The sequence below is a fragment of the Battus philenor genome, unplaced genomic scaffold (assembly GCF_028537555.1).
Source record: "Battus philenor isolate CCGP_79_NKW_IND1 unplaced genomic scaffold, ilBatPhil1.0.hap1 SCAF_3, whole genome shotgun sequence".
Classification (NCBI taxonomy): domain Eukaryota; kingdom Metazoa; phylum Arthropoda; class Insecta; order Lepidoptera; family Papilionidae; genus Battus; species Battus philenor.
Genome location: NW_027181693.1, coordinates 12,785,386 through 12,808,004, shown reverse-complemented (window position 1 = coordinate 12,808,004; position 22,619 = coordinate 12,785,386). Strand labels below are relative to the sequence as shown.

General features: G+C 29.3%; 2 protein-coding genes across 4 annotated transcripts in view; one reads left to right on the top strand and one right to left on the bottom strand.

Moving 5' to 3' along the window:
• The window catches only part of kcc (solute carrier family 12 member kcc), a 355,477-nt gene that overhangs the window by 121,307 nt on the left and 211,551 nt on the right, over nt 1-22,619 (top strand). The gene's annotated exons all lie outside the window — the stretch shown is intronic.
• Nucleotides 571-15,476, bottom strand: LOC137926851 (monocarboxylate transporter 9-like). Of its 2 annotated transcripts, XM_068770572.1 has the most exons (8): nt 15,113-15,476; nt 9,061-9,187; nt 7,724-8,146; nt 7,276-7,633; nt 7,015-7,162; nt 2,318-2,462; nt 2,017-2,208; nt 571-1,619 (listed from the first exon to the last, which is right to left on the bottom strand). In XM_068770572.1, the coding sequence occupies exons 1-8, from the start codon at nt 15,230-15,232 to the stop codon at nt 1,477-1,479; spliced, it is 1,656 nt and encodes a 551-aa protein (XP_068626673.1). In that variant the 5' UTR covers nt 15,233-15,476; the 3' UTR covers nt 571-1,476. The 2 variants fall into 2 exon arrangements, with proteins under 2 accessions (XP_068626673.1, XP_068626674.1); XM_068770573.1 differs by lacking the exon at nt 9,061-9,187 and having other exon boundaries at nt 15,113-15,240.

The following is a 22,619-nucleotide window of genomic DNA, read 5'->3' as shown; positions in this document are numbered from 1 at the left end:
ATATTTAAATTAAAGTATGGGTAAGAATAAATCGCTCTAACTACCGTATTATGAATATTGAATGTGATCAAAGTGTTCACAAGTATATACATCTCCATTATATTAATAAATATTTCTTTTGATAGGTGATTATTCAAACTTAATTTTGTGCTTAACTAGGAAAATGTTATTTTAGAAACCTTAAAGAAACGTGACTGTAATCTGATGTAAAGAAACTATAATTAAAAATTTTAATGTAAAACTTCAGAAAATGTACAATAAATATATTCAATATTGTTGATCGATTCTCTGACTTCTCTCATTAATAAGGAACACAAATGCTTCAAATTGTTATCTGGCAATATCTGTTTAGGCGTGCAAATTTCCCAGACTAAGAACAACGGTAAAGAAACTAGTAATTTAATACAATCAAATATATCATTAATAATTAATAGTATACAATTGGCAGCAGCTTCAGTATCTACGTGTATTCAAACAAATAAAATACTTATTATTCTTCAGTATATGGATATACAAAATAAAACAAACTGATTTATTTAAAATATTTATTAGAAAAAAAATTTTTGGGCATGGAATATGTGAGGCATCACATAAAATCTTATAATAAGTTGGAATTTATTTTACATTTTCTTAAAACAAATGAGTATTTCGATATACCAAAATTAATTATCAATTAAAAAATTCTGACCACTACAAAGTAAAGATGACTCCCATAAACGAATTTTAATTTGTTGATTATCTATCTTAATTTGTGATGTATTAAATTTACAGTAAATGATAATACCTCTGGTGAATTAGACTGATATCAGGATTATGAAAAAAACTTTACATATGTACAATCAATAAAAATAAACATGAACGGGCGTCTGTTTGTCTGTCCTTCTTCTTCAAAAACCATACATTCAATCGTCGTGATGTAAATTTTTGGGGTAACAAAACTGTTTTATTGGTTCAAACTTTTAATTAGACGCAGCAATGCGTGGACGATTACATCTAGTGATATTATAAATAGTATGACGTCTTTTAAAATATATTAAGTTATGGCACGTTCTTTAAGAATTAATTTTTAAATAAAGTTTTTTGTACAATAGATTTTCTTCTGAATTAGTAAAAAAATAATTTAAGTCAATGAGGAAAACATTATACTATATATATACACACATACTTAAATATTTAACATAGAAACAACATAGAATTTTAATTTTAACAAATCACTGCTTGTTAAAATAAATCTTCATTGAACAATCCACTTAAAGTATATTGATAACACGTATACTATTGGTGCAGTCGCAACTTTCGTTCTATATGGTACATTTTAAAACTGTTGCTATTCACACACTTCATTGATGGAAATCAAATTTGTTTGTATTATTTTCTTTAAATAATCAGCCATTTTTAGAACAGAACGATTAATTTTATCAGACACGATAAGACATGGCAATATCTTCATTGCAAAAAGAAGTCTTCGTGACACCATTACCCTTGAACAGCTTTTAAATTTTTATTTCTTAAATATTTCCAAATAGCTTCGATCGTCCAAGGTACAACACACAAAATGTTGCACATTGTTAACATAATAAACGCTATAACATAATTTCCAGTGTAATCACGTATGAAACCTGTAATAAATCGTGATAATTTTAGTTAATAGATCTATATAAAAAAAGTGTTGTAAATACCAAACACAGATTTCTAATGTTGAGTATAAACTGTATACTAAATATCTTTAAACAATCATTATTCTCTAATTGCTCTGTTTTCGCAAGGAAACAAGATTATTGCATTAAAATTTTCTATGAATATTAATTACGAAGTTACGAATTGAGTTGTGACAGTTTAGAAGCAGTTTTCTTGTTGAACTTTCAACGCTTATTTATTAATATTATTTGGTAAAGGAGGAGGTGATATGCATAAAATTTAGTTTAGTTCCGCTTTTATAGCATTCATAAATTTATTTCATTAAGAAATGAAACTTAAGGTTAAATATTTTAAGACTTGTAACAAAGCAATTCTTACCAATCATTGGCCCAACTGTTAAACTGATACCTCCAGCTAATAACATATATAGACCATAAGCTGGTGGATATCTTTCTATAGGAACATGTTCCGCCATAACTATGGGTTGTGCGATGTGTACAAGGGATCTCAGTGCTCCTAATATTCCAGTTAATATTAATAAAGGAATGTATGACGTAAATTGTATAAACACTGAAAAATAACATTTAATTAAATATTTATCGATATAATATAAATTTAGTAATATTTAAAGAATTCAGGAATCGATTTCTGAGATTAATTAATTATTGTTTTAGCTCACCAAATCTAAATATTGCAGTTAGTAAGGCCCCTGTATAAAACATATAGCGGCTGTTTATCCTAAAGAACTGTGCAAACACGCCCAGTAGAAGTCGAGCTGTCATATCAGTGGCTCCTCCCGTTGCAATTATGTTTGCTATTTCACCCTGTTAAAATACGCAACGTTTGAATTATTAATAAATCAACATGGGTTAGTAAGAAGTTTGACGGATATTTAGTGCTATGTATATTAATATGATATTATTGCGGGTTTTATTAAAAATTTTTGGATGGTGCTAAAGATATAAATAGGTATATATTTATACATATATGTATATGTATCACTCTACTTCACACATAAACATAAAGCGAAAGCCTTGCTCGTTTCCATACTTAAATAAAGATAATATTATATTTATTAGCTTCATCGCCATTTTAAATCAAACGGATTTATATCAGTAGTATCCCAAATGTTGCCACCGTTCGTCATTTCACCTACAGACATTTTAAAAAAGGCTAAAATGATTACAATGCTTTCGTCGTGATTCCAAAATAGGTGTGTGTGTAATAGGTGATTACGATTATTTAAGGTCGGAGAAAAAGCACCATAAATAGCACCTGTAACCTTGTAAGAAAATTTCTTTGGCTGTATTGTACTATATTTGTAAATAATAATACCGTACTGTATATATATATATATAGGTACGCAGGGAATCAATAATAATCGGTAAAGTAATTAAAATATCGCAACCAACAAAGGCTATCTAAATATGAAAGTGAATGTCGATAATTTGTAAAAACATCTAGACGTTTTAGATAACTATTAGAAATTACTAAGATCAATGTGTAAATAATTTAACATATTATGTCACTTGGGCATCATACAATAAAGCGTCCGAAAAACTTTTTTATAGGTTTTATTTTTTATTTTACTATGATAGGTTTACTTATAATTGGTACAGCTTTGTAACTATAATATGTAATATATACACTAGTTTAGTATAACTGGATAACCATTTACAAGGTAAAATGTAAACAACATGCAAACACAACGAATAGAAAACAAAACAAAACCTCGACATTGCATCAGCAGTTTATCACTTTTAAGTATTAATAAACAAAAGAAATGAAACATTCCATTATAGTTTTAAATCTGTCCTTAGTGATAGTTTAATAATATAAGTTCGAGTAAAAAGTATTTTCGCAAATAGTATGAATGAACATTTAACAGATTCACTGATTGTACTATTTGTAACTTTTGGTGTCATTAAAATGATTTAATAAAATGCTGTTTATTTTAATATTTTTTTTAAACAGCCGATTGCGAAAAGAATTGTAAGATTTGTAGACCTGCTGCAGTATATAATACTATATTAGTAGGAGTAGCACAAAATTGGTTTAAGTATTTTCAATGCGGAGTTATGGATAATATAGACGCCTTTTTTTGAAAAAGGACAATTAAGATAGGCATGTGAATAGTTAGGATGTAGCTGAAAAATTGAATATTGACAAATAAACAGCTTTGAACCATTTAAAAAAAAGGTATACGAAGAGGTCCATGTTTGAGTATAATGTGTATTCAATTTTGATTTTTTACTGAGTCATTTTAAAATCGGATACAATATCGTCTTAAATCGAATACTTTAAAAAAAGATAAATAGTGATAAAAAGTGAATCACATACGGCAAGACGGAAAAATCTTAGTCGAAGATCGGTCAAACTTTACAGAATCTGATAAAACCCGGGTTAACTCGCAATAACATGACTGTGTGTATGATAGGATTGGACAAGAGCATTATTTATTACGCCCTTTGACCACCGGACACAACAACAACAATTGTTGAGATTTAACCAGGAAGTATTATTTTTTGTCTTCATGCATAACAATGAAATATATAGGCAGAAATTAAATAGACATGTAGAAAGACATGAGCGGCATGTGTCGTTAATATCCTAGTAATAATCTATGGGTGCATTAACCAAAGGTAATATAATAATATGATAGGTAAAATTTATGGTAAACTTTAGTAACGAATTCTTATTTTACATCTAAACTAGCTGGAATATATATTCCTACACATTTCACAAATATTCTTTACCGATACCAAATCAAAACTTTTGAACAAGAGGCTCCTCTAGAATAGAATGAAATGAAACGATATGGCTGAACCACATTGCATTAATAACACATGAAAACTAAATGTTTATCTAAAATCAAGCAAGTATTAATTTTAACAAAAGTTTATTAGAAGCGCTTTCGTCTATTTCTCAAGTGGTTTCCAAACTTAGTTTCTAGTTAAAAGCAAATTGGCAAAGATCCAGCTAGGAACTTACTACGTTATCGCGAACGTGGCTATCGTTAGCCAACTACTTTCAACGTATTTTTTTTTAATTCCAATAAATTGGATAGCGCGGGCAAGGAAAATTTATTATTGTACAGACTTTTCCTGGTTTAACAACTTAGGTTTTGCATGAATTTATTTTCTTTGAGGACATTAATATGGTCATTTCTTAATTGATAATTTAAACAAAGAATAGTGTAGTAAAATCAAAACAAGTACTTAAACTGTACGCAAGAGGAGATCACAAAAAAATTTTGTTTACGGATGAGAACATTTTACAATTGACCAATATTTTAAGAAACAAAATGTCCGTATTTATGATGAAAGCTTTAAGGATGATTTCCAATAAATCAACAGAGTACAAAGTGGACATTATCCGACCTCGGAGATGCTTTGGTGCGGTTTTTATCGGTGATTTTTTCCATAGAGAAAGTGCGTGCTGCTATTGATAACTGGCCTATATAGCTTAAAGGACCGTATCGCAGCCAATGGAGACCACTTCGAATAAGCTTTTTAAGTATAAAATGTTGTTTTTCTCTGTAACAGTATTAATAGCAAGACTAAATAGTTATCACTTTTAACAAATTGTCTACATAGAGTCAATTAAATATAAAATAATATCATTTTTTTTCTTTATAAAGAAAAATATTAAAACCGTTTTGAAATAATGGCTATGTTTTTTTTAGGAAGCTCACGAATAATTAACAGGAAATTTTACTAAAATCTTTTTTTTATCAAAGTAAAATATTCGGTCGTTCATTAGTTCACTATCAAGTTTTTAAATTCTTTGATCACGTTATACAAAATAAAGGTTATGGAGGAGGATAAATTTGTTGCACAGTGTGGATTAAATGCATTAATATCTAGACGTTTTTGAATCAGATACGCGCTGTTGCCATGTTAGTATTTGCAATTTTCAAGGTTTTGGGGAAGCAGGTGCAGATAACGTCTAGCCTAAACATATGTTAAATATGTAACAAAATCTAAAAGGAGCCCAGCTTTGCAAAGGCCAGGTCAAGTGTGGAACTTTCACGGATCGAATTTATACAATCATATATAATTCTAACACTTTGTGCATTAGTTATATATGAATGACTCTGGGCAGTAGCGTCCTCTGTACTATAATACCACACAGTGATTGTCAACCCACCTGCTAAGCGTGGCGATTATGGTAAACTAAGTAAGAGTGACAACAAGCTACCAACCTAAGTCTTGCAGTAGGCATCTACGGGCTTAAACGTCTATTATTTATCATCAAAGCTGAGGCATGTTTAAGGCGAAGACCTAGTAAATATAAAGAAAAATCTTATCTTATAAGTGGAAGTTTGACCAGAAAGTATAAGACAGAACTTGAGAGGTGATGTTGTTAAAAAATCGTTGAACTCCATGAAACACGAAGGAAAAATATTAAAGATTAAAAATAACAAGGTTCTTTTCTTTGATGATAAAATTCAACAGAATATTTACTTTTCGGCCATTTTATTGTTTGACTGAATGACTTATCCTCGAAGGTAGTTACCATTGCGTTTATATCTATCAGACAGTAATACAAAAATATTATTGCTTTAATTTGAAGTATGTGTGAAAATACACGGGTAATGCAAATTTTTTTCGAACTAGGGAGATGTGGGAATATAAGCGTTCATCAATCGATTTAGAAAAACACATTGCATATTTGTAAACATCTTACATAAAATTAAAGGATTAGATAAGGTAATAGTTTGAATATATTTGATATTGTGATTCATTTTAAAATATAAATATAAATCTTGAGAAGAAAACTAGTTTAATTAATAAATGGTGTTTGATTAAATTTTTATCAATTGTCTGAACACGACTGCGACCAATTCAAGCAATGCAAGATCAATGAATAATTCATTGATCTTCCAATAGTTGGACCAAGTATGTATTATACATTCGTATGTAAATTAGATGTTGTATTCTCTATTATAAGAATAAATTAACTTATCTATAATTTAGTTTATTGAACTTGTACTATTTGTATTTTAGTAGGATACTCAAAAAACAGTGTACAAAGTACTAAATGAAGAATAACTTAGTGTATGCCATAGTAACATAAATTATATTGTTTGAGCGACGAAAGACAACATATTATTTTTAAAAGTATCTCATCGTGAAACGTAACCTATATAACGTAACTTACCATGTAAATAATAATAAATAAAAAATATATAAAATAAAAATAAAAAATAAAATATATATATATATATACATATAAATAAATAAATAAATATATATATATATACATGTATTGAGTAATTGAATATTATATATCATATCATCCAGAAAATTTGAACAACCATATTATAACTTATTTATCTGAATGTATTATGTAAAATAACACTTATTTTCTCACCCGATTTAAGCGGTTTTTATCCAAAAATAGCGGCTCCAAAGTAAAGAAAGTAAGGTCCGAAAAGAAAGTTAAGGCCATTCCTATAATTATATTATCATAAACTATATCTTTTAATAACGTTAAATCCAGAAATTCAGCAACTGTTTGCCTAAAAAAATATTTTTGTATTAGAGAGTAAACCGTATGAAGTTACTCGTGATTGAAAAAAATCATGCAAGCTTATTTAATAATGACTTATGAATGAATAATTCATTAACATACCATTTTCCATCTTTGTTCTTAATGATTGGCATTGGCTCTGCTGCAATATTCCCGAAATTCCCTAAACTAGATACAGAAGCCGCTTTGTATAAGTTTTCTAAGTAAACATTGTCGGTGGAATTAAATCTATTGTCAGTCTTGCCATCTTCTGGAATTAAAACGACAGGGATACTCAGTCTTCTAGAATCATCTAACTTAGGAATCAGAAGTATCTCTGACTGCTTCTTTGGTTTATCTCTAGTAGCAATAAATAAGTTTTCTGCTGATTTTGCACCATCGGTTTCATCATTATCTTTACTAGTTTTAGCAAAATCAAAATTATTTTCGTTGTCGTTGACGGCTGGTGTAGCGGGGATTACTGTAGAATTGTAAATAAAATATATTATAAAATTTGTTGCTTCATTAAAACACTAGATATTAACAGATATTAATTTTCTTGTGAACTTACAAACAATCTTTTCGCAAGACTTTATTTGTTTCACCATATGCCATTTAACTGGATGCATGACCATTGCCCCAAAAATACTATGAGCTGATATTGCGCAAAGAATGGCTAAGGTTCCTCTAAACCCGTACTCTGAGATAGTAAATTTTATAAACAACGGGTACACCATAGTAATAAGGCCAATCGAAGCTTTACACAAACTAAGATACAGCACTTTTTTTCTTGTAAAGTAACTATTATAGCTCGTGTATGATATCGGAATTAGCAAACCCATGCCAAGACCCTGAAGGAATCCATTCGTTATGATCAATTGTGTGGTCGATACAACAAAAATAGCTAAAAAAGATGCTAACGTATAAATAAAGGCACCAATTAAACCAACTTGCCTTAAGGATAATTTTTTTAGTGCTATATTAGCCGAGAAACCTGAAACAAAAATAATGAAAAATTTATTAACAATATGGTAAATTATCCTTTAATTTAACTATTGATTAATTTCTTATTTTATAAATCGTTTTTAATTGTAAACTTTTATTGGATTTTTTCTGACAAAGAGATGCGGCCTACTCATACTAGTGCGATGCTAGGTAAAATTTTATAACTCAGATCTCAGGTATCACAATATTTCTTTAGCTATATAATTCACTTGTTACGATGTTACGTTGCTTACGACTTTTACTTCTATGGCTTGGTGTCATTCTGTTACAAAGCTATATATTTACCGGCATAGTAGACCGGCATAATAGATAAGACCTAATACCTGTGTTTTAATAAAACAAGAACATTTTTACTTCCTTTGTATCATCAAATTTTAGTTAACAAACAAAAATAAACATACCATCGAGTATCTGGCAAAAAGGATTCAATATAATAAATGTTCTTAAAATTCAAACAATCCCGTTGAAAAAGATAAACTTTGAATAGTACTTTAATAACTTTAAAGTGCAATCTAATTGAGAATTTCTGATGAAGATTCATAGTTATTCAGAATTTCATTCCGGATTCATTTACTCTTAAAAGTAAGCTATCGATATAAATGTATTACCTAATTTTGAAAGAGATTTTGTATTTTTTATTTACTGACTTTCGATAAACGAATCGAAATTGTTAGTGTGTATTAATGATTTGAATACAATATCATTGCACTTTAGGTGTTTACGTTCGTGAATATTTTAAATTTTGACGTCAGTTACACAAGAAGTGAACATTGTACTTTTTACATAATATTTTTGTTTCTAAAGTAGAAATTAGTTGTAATTTGTTAGTGCCACTGTTTAGAATTATAGATATTATCTTTATAAACTATAAAAACGCTAGACTAGTATTAAACATATTATTACCTGCTAAAGCTACTGTTACTTGGAATACTCCAAAAACGACTGTAACAGCTCCGGTACCAACTCCTAAGTCATCAAGGAAGTCGTTATAAATGAATCCGAAGACAGGCTGATGTGCAGTTCCTGCGATCTGTTAAGATAGCACCATTACTTGTCTTAATTACTATTACATTATTAGTATTTCTTAATTATTATCCCATAAAATGAATACAGCTCTTATTGATAAATAATAATGCGGAAAACTTTATACCATAACGAGAATCTTTTTTATTAATAATTTCACAGAATGTGATGAAATTTACGAAAATCACCAATATAATGCTATTGTGTCGGTGACCAATGCGAAAAATTTCGAATAGCAAAACTTCCAAAATAAAAAAATAACAAAGGGGAGAATAAGAAACCGTGTAAAAATATCATGTTACCCTTTTCACTGTACACTGTACTTTAGCATAAATGAAATCCTCCAATTTTCAAATGTTTATTAAATATGTGATTATTAGATCAATACATTATAAATCTGTTGAATATTATTGTTTATAAATTTGAAACACCCTGGATCGATCTTTAGTCACTGAAACAATCCTCGATTTTCAAACTCGATTTTTGAGTGATAAACGCATACATCTGTATTTCTTCACTAATAATTTTATTTGGAGCTCAGCCTTTTGGATCATTTGTTTTATTTGCCGAGATTATAACAATATTGATACGGCAAAATGAAATAATTAATTTGTATTGCGTTTCAGACAATCCTCGCTTTTTAGCAACTTTGTTTATAATTTCATCATTGTTTTCTTCCTTATCCATTATAAAGGCAGTACCGTAATTAAAATTTTAAAATTCTTAGCTTTATTTCAAATAATTAAAATTCAATTAAATTCTAATTGATCAATGTTTCCGATCGGTGCAAAATCAAGGTTTCTTGTGTAATAAATAAATTGTTGCATCAGGCTTTAAGGAAAATATAAAGAAATACGATTATAACATTTCATAAGCTATATTTTCGGAAATATTTTTTTAAGCTTTTGTCAATAATTGAACCCTCCCAAAATATGGAAATATGTTCATAGACATATTTAGCATTACTTAAATTTAATGGTTTATGATGCAAAACTATAATATTAATTTCGCATGCAGCGCCTTATTAAAGCGTGTCAGCATAAAGTCGAAATCTGTACAATGCATGGTATTTGTGTACAGTATTTTGCAATGTAAATAATCAAACATGGTTTTTTTCAGTTTTATTTAACGAAACTGTTTCTGATGTACTACTTCTAAGTTTAGTGGCTCTATGCTTATATGTATATTAAGACAAAAAAAATCTTTGTTAGCGTGGCGAAGTTCTGTAATATACAAACACCATTTATCCGGCTTTCCTATTTTGTGACAATGAAGCAAAATAATCTTTGGTTAATAGAATTCGTTATTTATCATAAGAGGCTTATGTCCAAATAGTGGAAAAATTACAAGGCAAACAAGGCTATTTGGTTTGTTTGTTTTTTAATGCTTCTAATTAGAGTACAAAAATATGGCATTTTAAGTGACTGTAAAAACGTGTCAAGATACATAACGCATTAATCACTTTGATGAGAAAAATGTTGCAAACGGTATGACAGGTTGTTATTGTATTTATAATTTTCCCAGTGTAATGTGAGAATATTTTAATTCTGTCAACATTAACCTCCTCTTTGATGATTGGTGGATATGCCGTAAGATAATACAATGGTAATCCATTAATTAATGTAGATTATTATTGACTGTCATCATAAAGCAGTAAACAGAATCATGTGAAGTTTATTATAATGCTATTTATCAGTGTTACATTTCAAGTAGTAAGATGTTGTACCGAGAGTCGATGTTTCAAGAAAAACCGCACGAACGTGGATTCTTCCGCGGCATCTATTATGGATTTTGAAAATGTAATCCTTGTAATCGATTCTTGCTAATTTTTGACTCGTTATGTTTTAACATTGACTTTTCCATACTGTGTCTATATAAATTAACTAATATTATAATATTTTTTACTCGTTTCACAATTAATTTAATGGCGGTCATAATACCTTTAAGCATTCTCTACTAGTCAACCTATTTATTTTAATTTAAAATTATTTCCATAACCTTTTAAAATTAAATAGTCACATCATCACTTATATTCCACGTAATTAAACTCATCTTGTATTGATATTATCACTAAAAGAAAAAGTATTTTTTATTCTTGTTAACGAAACTGGAAAGCCATTGTTATTTAATGATAAAAATATATTTCAGAAGAAAAAAGATGTTGAAACTCGGCACGAATTATTATATATTCGGTTAATATTTGAATTGTAATTTTACTAACACCAAGACGGTACGCATGAACTGTAAATTCAAACTTGTCAGCAAATTGTATACGGAAACGCTTATTTAGCGGAAATGAATACCGAATAGGCTTCTAATGCGAGAATGCTTACTATTACACAATCAATTCAAATTACTCTATATTACACATGCGTAATTGTACACGTCCACGTCACGTACACGTCTTATTTACTATTTGGGTGGGATTCTTATTTAAAAAAGCAATCATAAATTTTCTTTGAATTTTATGTTATGGTTGTCCATTAGAGCAGTGCTCAGTAATATGAGATAAGATATAGTTTTTTTCTCTACACCGATGCCGAATATGTATGATTTGTAAATTTATATTAATGAAACAATAATTTGTGTTTTATATTCTTAGCAATTGACGTTTTATTCAGGCTTAATTTTTAGTTACATAATTTCAATTAAATATGAAACTATTGTATTATCACGTGTTTTTCAATGATAGCAATGGTTATATCAATTTAACTGTTACTACGACAGCTTCCGTTCACAACACGCTTTTAACATTTGACACTAAGCATAGCGATTGTTAAAACATTATAATTTTCCAGTTTAAAAACATAATAGTAGTCTGTATCACTCCTACTAAGTACTCACCGTATCGGTCCTTGAGGTTTAATAACCGGTATTACAAACTTATCGAAAATATGTTGAATTCTTTATACAAAAAACTTTAATTAACATATATCTTGTATTAGACCATAGCGTGACTTAGAGTATTTTGTTATGCGTCCTCGGTTTGATTGACAGACTATGTCGGCATTTGTTAAGTACAAAACAGTTTTAATGTGTACTTGAATAGTCTTATGATTAAACTATGTCGACATTAACAATTTATATTTAATTTTGGTTACGTTAATTTATTAGAATTTTAGGAATATAGTATTGATAATACGTGGCCAAATGTCCATGCTCGGGTATAAATAAATAGTGTTCATTTTTTTCTTTGTCAATATTTCTTGAAAAACTTAAATGACGAAAAGGCAATCGTCTCTAAATCCGATAACTAAAGAATATCAAGAACGTGACTATTTTTTAGTAGCGACAAAAGATTCGTACATTTATTTTATTATTTTATGCGTACGAAGCTATTATTATAAAGAATACCTTAAGTGCATGGATATAAATACACGTGTATATATGACATTGGAATCGTATAACATCTAGTGTTAATTTCGAAACATTCCGTGTTTAAGTTCATCTCGTGACCCATCATAAAATCTTTTATAGTTGCCTCTATACGTCATATGTCGGGACTCTTACTATCACTATTTAATTATAGTGGTATACCAATGAGGTCAACTGCCGTCTTCGTTATCGGGTACACAGCAACGATCCCCGTGTCAAGATAAGACAGGGTATTAAAGGTCCTCTACGAACTGGTTTCCGCCTTGGAAGGGAATAAAACTCATTGTCGGTTGCTCTAAGTGAGATTGGTGACCGAGATGCGTCTGCCTCAAATTTACAGCTTTGGAGGTAGGTCTATGAGGAATAAAGAGTTTCCACGGCCAAATTGTTGTTGGAAGTGGAGCCAAACACCAGATCTGGCGCTAGGGGCTGACGGCGTGTACAGTGATAGAGGAATAAGATGCGCTATGATCGGATGCTCCATTTTTTGAGAGGAGTAAAGGCTTATTCTTATATGTTCAGTTATTTAGAAAGATATGCGGGGGCGACAATGGCAGACAAGGCTGCAGATGTGTGAAAGAATTATCGGAGCCCTGCCATCTAACGATGACGGAAGAACATCGTTAAAGTTTTTGTTGAACATAACCTATAATTTTTTCTGCAAAGTCTGGTCAATGTATAGTATACGAAAAATATCTTCATGTTATATTGGTGTGATTACATTCCTCAAGAAAGTACCTTGTTCATGTATAACAATAAATAAACACAACTCTAATATAAGGTGTATTTAAAAAAAAAATATTTCCTTTATTCTAATTCACTTAAAATAACAAATATCAGATATTTATTTATTTAATCGAAATATTATTTGCTTTAGATCATTTATATTGTAAATTTTCTACGTTATAAGGATTCGATAGAAACTAGATTCAAATTCAGTTAATTGCCAAAGATTTTCAGTTGTATTAGAAATAAAGTATTGCTGTAACTTCGTCATGTCAGGGCTATGATTTAAGAATAGGATTATGTATTATGTATGTGTTATTTGAAAAAAAAGACTGATTAAAAAGTTATGATCAAATGTTAATGTGATTTATTCAATCAATCCAAAATATTTCTTTGTTACTAAACATTCATCATACATAATTAATTTTTATTTAACGATATTATGAATCGAAAAGCTGAAATTGAGCAATTATATCATGGTTTATTTTTGTTTTTATGTTTCTGACGTTTCAACATCCATGGTCAGAATTATAAAATATATCAGATGAAATTAGTTTCATTCAAAAACTTATATTTCCCTATATCAACATCTGGCGTCTTTCAGTTGGTATGTTGATGATGATAATTATTGCAGTTTAATCAAGTAATTAATAATATTTTTACGAACTTCCAAATAGTTGTTAAAAAACGTCTTATCGGCGACCAAAATAACACGCTGATTTTAAGTAGAACATGCGTAAGTACTTCTGTGATTGCGCACGAATAAATGAAGCATAAACATAATAATCAAATTAATTTCGTTGCTATACAAAATTATACTATCTATGCCATATATAGTCATTCGATATTTAGATAAAAAAATACCCGTTAAATTGAGTTTTTTTTTTAATGGCAAATTTATGTTAAGTGATGATGCATTTTCAAACAAAAATAAAAAGAATGGCTTCATACTCCTTCGATCACAAATAAATGTGCTTTCAATATGTACTAATTCTATGTTTTTAATTCATGAGTCCTTCAGTGAAGAATATATAAAAGCACAATAATAATTTAAAGTAAATTTAAAATTGAAATTGTTGTATAGTAACATATACGTATAAAAATAAATGAATCTGACCTTAGCTATCTTTGAGAATTAAAGTGTCAATGGCTTTAAGTTGGCACGTTTTAAGATAAAAAAGCAACGAAAATGTTTAGTCCAAATATAGATTTTATTGACTTATACATTTTTGCAATGTTTAATATTTTGTACATTCTTGAATTTTATATAAATTTACATTAGATTTGATATTTTTCCAAGGTTTTTAAATATTTTTAAAAATACTGTAGACACTGAAAAGAAATTACAAACCGTGACTAGTTCAATTGATGAAACATAATATTTAGACTTTTTGAGTATTATTAAAAGTATTTTTAAAAACTTTGATTAAATTTTTTTATTAATTCTTTGATAAAATTACTCAAATGTCATTTTTTATTTATCACAATAAATTGACTTCTTTACATTTATAAAATATGTTAAGTGTTAATAAAAAATATATAAAATGAACTGAATTATATTTTGGGCTCGTTTACATTCGTCATCATTTTAAATTGAATAATACAATATATACAAGTTTTGACTATGATTATCAGATCCTTGATAATTATATGCATAATAGTATTATCAGTAAGTTCAAATTAATTTAAATCATGTGTAATTAACTTTTTTATATTTATACAAACTTGTCGTAGGAGTTTTCAAAAATTAAGCAGTTTTTTTTCAAATTAATTTAAGAAATAGTTTAATCACAATATCCAATAGTAATTAATTAAATATGAAAATACTTACGAAAATGACGGACAAGCCGACGCAAACCAAGTACCCCCATCCTCCTTCAGGAGGCACCATGACATAATTCTTTTCATCATATTCACTGCTCACCAAACTCTCCTTCCCTTTAACATTCATACTTTCCTATATTTCCGCCCCGAAATTCAAGAGTGTGAAACAAATGATAAACAACAAGCTTTTATAAGACTACTGTAGGTGGTCTCATTAATAAATCAGTAATAAATAAATTACGTGTTCTCTGTTTGCTTAAAGCTTAAACATAATTGTGAACCTGCAGTAACGATTCGCAAATAACGTCTCCGGATTTCCCACAACACAAACTAATAAACTATAGACACTGTGTTCCACCAACGCGACACAGTGCGGCGATGTCTACTAAAGTACTACGTTGACGGGATGTCGTAGAGAAAAGTAAATAATAAAGAACGGTAACTTGAAATGGCTGTTGTATATATTTTTTTAATCATTAATTCGTTCTGTGTCTCTTTTACTCGCGCTGGCACTTGGGCATCGGTCATATCCAAATGAACTCTTTAATGTTTTTTTTTAATTGTGATCCCAACTTTTACCTGACGCTTGTATCTGGGTCCAAATTTAAGATAAAATTCGTAACCGTATTTAAATACGACAGAGGTTATTTTTAGTTTTTTAACTTCCGATTATCAATGAAATGGGGAGAACAGGGAGAACCGTTGCGACAGGTATTTACGCAACGAACATAAATTTGTAGAGATTACATTAATAAGTTTACGTTATTTCATTGTCTTTGGCGTTATTTATTTGCTCCGTTGCTACATGAAGTCATCGTAATTTACAGCTATTTGCGTAAACATCTTACAAGATTTATAAATTTTCCTTGGGAATTCCGTTATTCTAATACATAAATAAAACTATTAAAACGCATTGTTCCATAATTTTGAATATATGTATATCTATTACTTTAAATTTTTTATAAAACCTTACAATCTAGATAAATAAGGTCCTCATTCTGCTGTGTATCTGTGATACGATCGTTTACATACCTTATATTTTTAAAGTTAAAATGTTTAATTTGTTACTTATAAAACATAAACTTAATTTGAACACGGCAGATAAATCGATGATGCGTACGATTTTATATAAAAATGGGATAATAGAGTAATTTTTTTAAAATTTCTGTTAATATCAGAATTATCTGTTTAGCACGATTAATTATATTTAGTCTTTAATGTTTACCTACCATTCGATTACTTCTAAAATCTAATCGTTTAACACGACAATGCTTGATAAAGTATGGGGAGATAAAAATGGGATATTGTAAAAATTGTTACCTACATTAAGAGACAGTAAAATAAAAATAACATCTTTAAGTTAGTACTTAGTACCCCTAGTACCTTTTACTTTGAAAATAATATTGCTATCGGGTTCAGGTTAAGTAACCGCAATTATATTTTAAAATCGACGATTATGAACCAGAATATTCTTTGCATACATTTCAATAAAACGGATTTTATGGAAATTGTTTTCATCCTTGTGGTGTCAAGTTGTGTTATCGGCTGTATAATATTTTTGTATTTTGTAAAATAATAAGAATCTTACATATACAACAAAATAAAATTCATTATTAACATGCACCAAATAACCATTTTTGATTTTAATTAAAAAAATAGTCAACGTGTAAAATCTAAGATTTTCCAATGTCCATTAGTGGATCAGTTATTTCTAGTGGATCTTTTATCTCCATTTTGGAATTGACCCATATCTAATCGTAGTTACTAGCTAAAAGAATGTGTTAAAACAAATATATTTGCTGAGAAATTCACGCCCGGAACCTTGTTGTATACCCCATATTGATTACGGTCACATACATTGTTGTGCAATGTTATGCAATCGATTTATTATTATCTAATTGATCGCGCAATTAAACTTTGAACTCTTTAAGGGCACAGGCACTGGTAATAAAATTTTGAACGAAGATTAAATTATATTAAATTTGTCAAGTAATTCATGTTTAACGAGTTATGATTCTTGTTGGATGAAACAGAAAAAGCTAAAGATAATTTGTGTCACTTTGCCATCGTCATCGATTATATAATTTATGATCCTTTTCTGATTTTGTTCACAGCATAGTAAATTTAATTCAAGAAACTATTCTTGTATTACATCGTGCAATAACAAATTACAAAACAGATTTACCTATCAATAGGAAACTAACATTTTTGTCAGCCCAAATTTTTATAACACGATTACAAAACGAATACGTAACCAGTTATTGACACTCCGTCAATTATAGTCATTATAGTAATCATTTATTAATTTAATTACGAATTTTAAAATAATATCAAGGTATCGTATCTGAAGATTGATATAATAAATCTGTATACTTTTACCAAGCTTTGTGATTCATAACCGAACATTTATTTGAACGAAATGTTAAAAATCATCTGATTAATCATACGCAATTTAATGGCTTATATACAATACAAATTTAATTACGTTCAAAATTAATACATAAAGACAATCTCGAGTAAAAATATTTATGGACGAAAAACCGAGAGAAAAAAAAACCTTTTTCTTATTGTAGTGTCTATTGTAAGCTGTATTATTAATATATAGATAATTCATTTATTGCAAAATATACAGCATGTAATCATTGTGCCGGAAATGTTAAATATTTTTACATGAAGTTATTTTACGAGAATTAAGAGAGGTACTTTGAAGATTTTATATTACTGAAAGTAGACGAAATAAGTTTTAGTCAACTAAACTGACAGATTATCTCAAAGAAATGATTATGATAACACCAACTCTTACATTAATAAAATGGGTGAAGTCGAAGATCGTAGTTGAATAGGCAATTTTTTTTTTAAAGAAAACGACATAGAAAACGTAAAAAAAATCCTGGACGATAAGAATTGCTGAGTTACAACGCCATCGTTCATAGTAAATCAGAATTGTACTCATGAATGTCGAGTTCAGTCCTCTCCTCTCTCCATCAATCGAAACGCTAAACATCTCAGTTCAAGTCAAGATTAACTATCGGATACTACACTCCATGATGCGTTCGCCTAAGAAAAAACAGAATAAAACTAGCTCACTTAATACAGTAACAAACGCTTTCAACGCTCGCCTATCTCAAATCCAATGAAACCGTAAAATCCAAAAGCATTCCATAATAAAAAAAAAAATCATGTTATCTTGACTTGTATTGAAAGAGTTTTATATAACTAAACACTTTTCCTACAGGGTCAAGCTTTACAACTTGTGAATCGGTGTATCTTGGAGTACCCATTGGCTCCTTTTTATATCTAATATAGAGATAAAATAAAGTCTCTTTGATAGTTAATGAGGTTCCGGTTATAATAATAAACCATAGCGACACAATAGCGTTAAATTTATTGATTTAGCTATTCTGTACCATGGCATGATCAAGAGCGAAAGATAGATTTAGGAAAGAATCCTTAAATTTATATGAATATGTTGCTTACATACGTTGCTACAATTCCATATGCTAATAGTGTATCAGTGAATATTGAATAGTTTAAAAATATAGAGAATGAATATTCCATATCTTGTGTTCAAAACTTCAATGCAACTTAAGTTTTTTTTTATTTATATTTATAAACTAGTTACTAAAATTGTAGTGATTAATCTGTTATCGTAATAGATAAGTAATTGCAAAACAAGTTTTTATACTCGGAACATGTCTCCTTAATATTTATTCTTTTGTTATTATGTTTTTTGTAGATAGTTACTCGTGTATTTTTATGATTAATTACGTAATGTAGAGATATCTAAAAATGTTGTGACAGGGGTTATATTATAAAATGATGACATAACTTTTTAGATAATGTTTTAGAAATTTAAAAAGTGTTTAAACTTACGATCGTAAGGAACTCGTATTTCGTCGCTGAAGATGAAATTCCTTAACTTGTTTTAAATTGGAACGATTAAAAAAATTATAGCGTAACTATAAAGACAAAAATAAATAAATTATTTCAAAAGAAACACTTTCTATTTTTTTTTATTTTGGGTATGAAGTAACAAGGCAAAACGAATTTTGCTTGTTGATGAACATTTTATTATGTACCATACACAAAATAAAACATAGGTTTTTGAAATACTAATACTAGTACTACTATTAAATTAGGAAATTAACTACAGCGATTTGAATATTTAAATACCTATTCGTATTCTTCGCATGTATATCGTCCAGGTAGGCTCTTATATCCGTCAAACTGCAGTACATGAACTTTAGTATGTTATGATTCGTCGGCGCCGCAGTTAATTTTGAACCAGCATGATTTGATAATGTTAAGATGTATGGAGACAGGTATTGAACGTCTGTGCTGTTATGCGAGATTTTGCTGAAAAAATTCTATGTATCGCACTTACAGAGGACGGTGTCTCTTGCTGGGAGAAAATTCTAATATAAAAACGTTTTTAAACACATTCGAAGTTATTATGCATCAGATATACTTACAATTTGTAAAAAAATCCAATTACATTATTTTTTTTTCAGGTAAGATGCTACGCAATTGGGAAAGAGATATTGAAAGGATTTATTGATCATGTAAGAACTACCCACTGAGATTAAATAACAGGTAAGCATAATAATATAACAATTATTCAGCATTAGATTCTACAGTTTCACTGGTTTTGAAATTGCAGAGCGCTGAAGGCGCTTATGATAGACCTCTCAGAAAAAAATATTAATAACGCAGGTATCCAATAACTTAACTATAATAATATATAAGCTTAAATATCATGATATAACATACCAATAAATAAAAGTAGGTACCTTAACTTAAGACTTAACCGAACTTGAATGATATGTATTGTGGTTCTTCCGGTTTTTTTTTTATGGAAATCGGCCGCTAAACTAGACGTCTCGGCGGTTACGCGACCATCACTTAACCGCTACTTTGAACGGAGTACACGATTCTTGTTTTTTAAACTAATTAAAGTCCGCACCGAAAAAACAACTCCAGTTTGTTCAATTTATTAACTATTACTTAAGACACATGATGTAATATAAATTGATAACTAATACACTTCATACAGCTATGGTAAAAATTAAAGTAAATATTTTTTTAGAGTAAAATTTCGATGTGATAACAGATATGTATAAAAGTATAAAAAAATACTTCGACAATTTCCAAAGATGAAGAAAAAGGTAAATTTTTTTCTTAGCCAATAGACGCTCATTGCAAAATATTGGCTACCTCTTAAGATCGCCACGATGACCTGGCTTGCGTTGCCTGCATCCAGCAACTTCCCGCGATCTTAATTATGTCGTTTGTCTACCTGGTGGGGGGCCTACCCACGCCGCGTCTACCGGCTCGTGATCACCGCTCGAGATACTTTCATCCCCACTGCCACTTCAGATAAAAATACTTAGCGTATTACAATTAGTATACGCTAGATAACCTCTTAACTTCTTTCAAATCCCTATCCTTCATACCTAGAAAGCTGGACATGCTTCCGTAATTACAAATAGTTAACAAGCCAACAAGTTTACTATGTTGTTTTCAATTTAATGACTAGTTTTATCAAAACAAACAGTTATCAACATGCGGTCGTAATCTGATCCAGAAGTAAACTCTTTGACAATTAATAATAGTCTCTAAAGCAATAGCTTGAAAACATCGGTTGAACTTCCCTTTGACAATACAACCGATATGATATGCAACTTCTATGTATGAATTCGTACTTCGTTAAGAATGGGAAGGACAAATGAATAATGTATACACAAAACATGTAAAATTTAAAATATTTCTATAAGTGCTTGAATTTTAAATATTTTTGTTTTCATAATGTTTTATATTGTGTTTGTATGTGTTTTGACTAAATTGAATGATAGTACAATGGATACCATACCCCATTTACTTCCAATCTTACCCTTACTTCGTCTCTATAAATATTAAGCGTGAATCCATAATGTTTATCTATTTAATTTAAAAATCAATCAAAATCAATCATTTTAAGTATGCTTAGAAAAAGATTTAAAATGTCGTTAGATCGCATATTTGCCACTTGGCATTTACAGTTTCACTGGTTATAAAAAGCTAATGCCCCGAACATGCTAAACGTAGATTTGTCTAAAATGACTTAGTCGAGGACTTGTTCAGGAGTACGGTGATATGTTATTTACATTACCGAGGCTGCCAAGCTTTTGAATCATTGAGCAGGAGCTGCTAAGAGAACTAACCCTTCCCGGATTCGAGTGTTACTCGAGATTATCATAGAATTATAACATTCACAATGGTAAAAATGTTGACTAACATGTCAATGTATATAAAATATATTAATCTTATTGTTTATAAATAAATATTCATACATATCATACGTGTGCTAAAGAAACACGGAACAACTTTGTAAACTAGTTTAAATTTAGATCTGGATTCGTAAAAATATTCCACACTAATACAGCGTAAATTTTATAATTCATGTTAATTCTTCAAATCTAACTTTAAATTCCAATTAATACACTTCACTCTTAAGTAGAAAAATTTACGATGACTTTAGCAGATAATACAAAACCAATTTGGTAATTTGTTAAAAACAGATCATGATCAATGTTTACTTAAAATACGTATACATAATCAATTTTTTACTATTAAATTATTAACTCGGCTCCTAAATATCTATAAAGAACCTTCAACTGAGTTCTGTCTCTGCGATGCTGTCTTCAATAAAGAACTAATTATAGCAGCGTCTTTTTTAAACATCTTGTTTTAATTGCTTAAACAATATTTTTGTCATTATTTGCAACTATTATTTGGTTGCAATCAAATAATATATACTTTGAATATTTTGTTAACCGATATTTGTATTACTGGAAGCTAATCTCATTGTTCCACTAAATTGATATCCTGTTCGACATGTATTAATGGCGCATAAGTGATATCTAAAGTTGAATCAATAAAAAAATATTAAGAGAAGACTTTATACAGTAAAAATATGTAAATGATAGTCGACATTGAGATTAACAAACATTATAAATAAAATATCTTTGACACTGGTGTGAAGTTATGTGGATACATTACGTTTTATATAAAATATACTATACCTATTTCTTTATTTGATTGATGATGGGTGCTATAGTGCAGATTCAGAATTTGCTAACTATTGGTGTGATTGCTGATGCCAGTTTTGTTATCGCCAGCATGATTTACACGGGCTACATGTTAAATTTCAATGATAAATTTAAAATCAAAAAAGTTTAAAATTCCTGTGATTGCATTTCTTAAGATGACGAGTATAGACGCGGTCCCGATTGCCAGAAATATTGAGCAATAAAACAAACCGGAGTATAGTTGAATCCGCATGCTGTTGACGGCCTCTTGCACAACTGATTTACTACACATTTTACTGGCTATAAATAAAGTTGGAAACGACTTACTTAACATGGGCAATGAACTACAAAAATTTTGTGTACAGATAATGTGAAACGAGAATAACCGCCAGCGGTTAAATCATTATTTCAACAACCATTCTTAAAATATCGAGCGATTTAAACTTA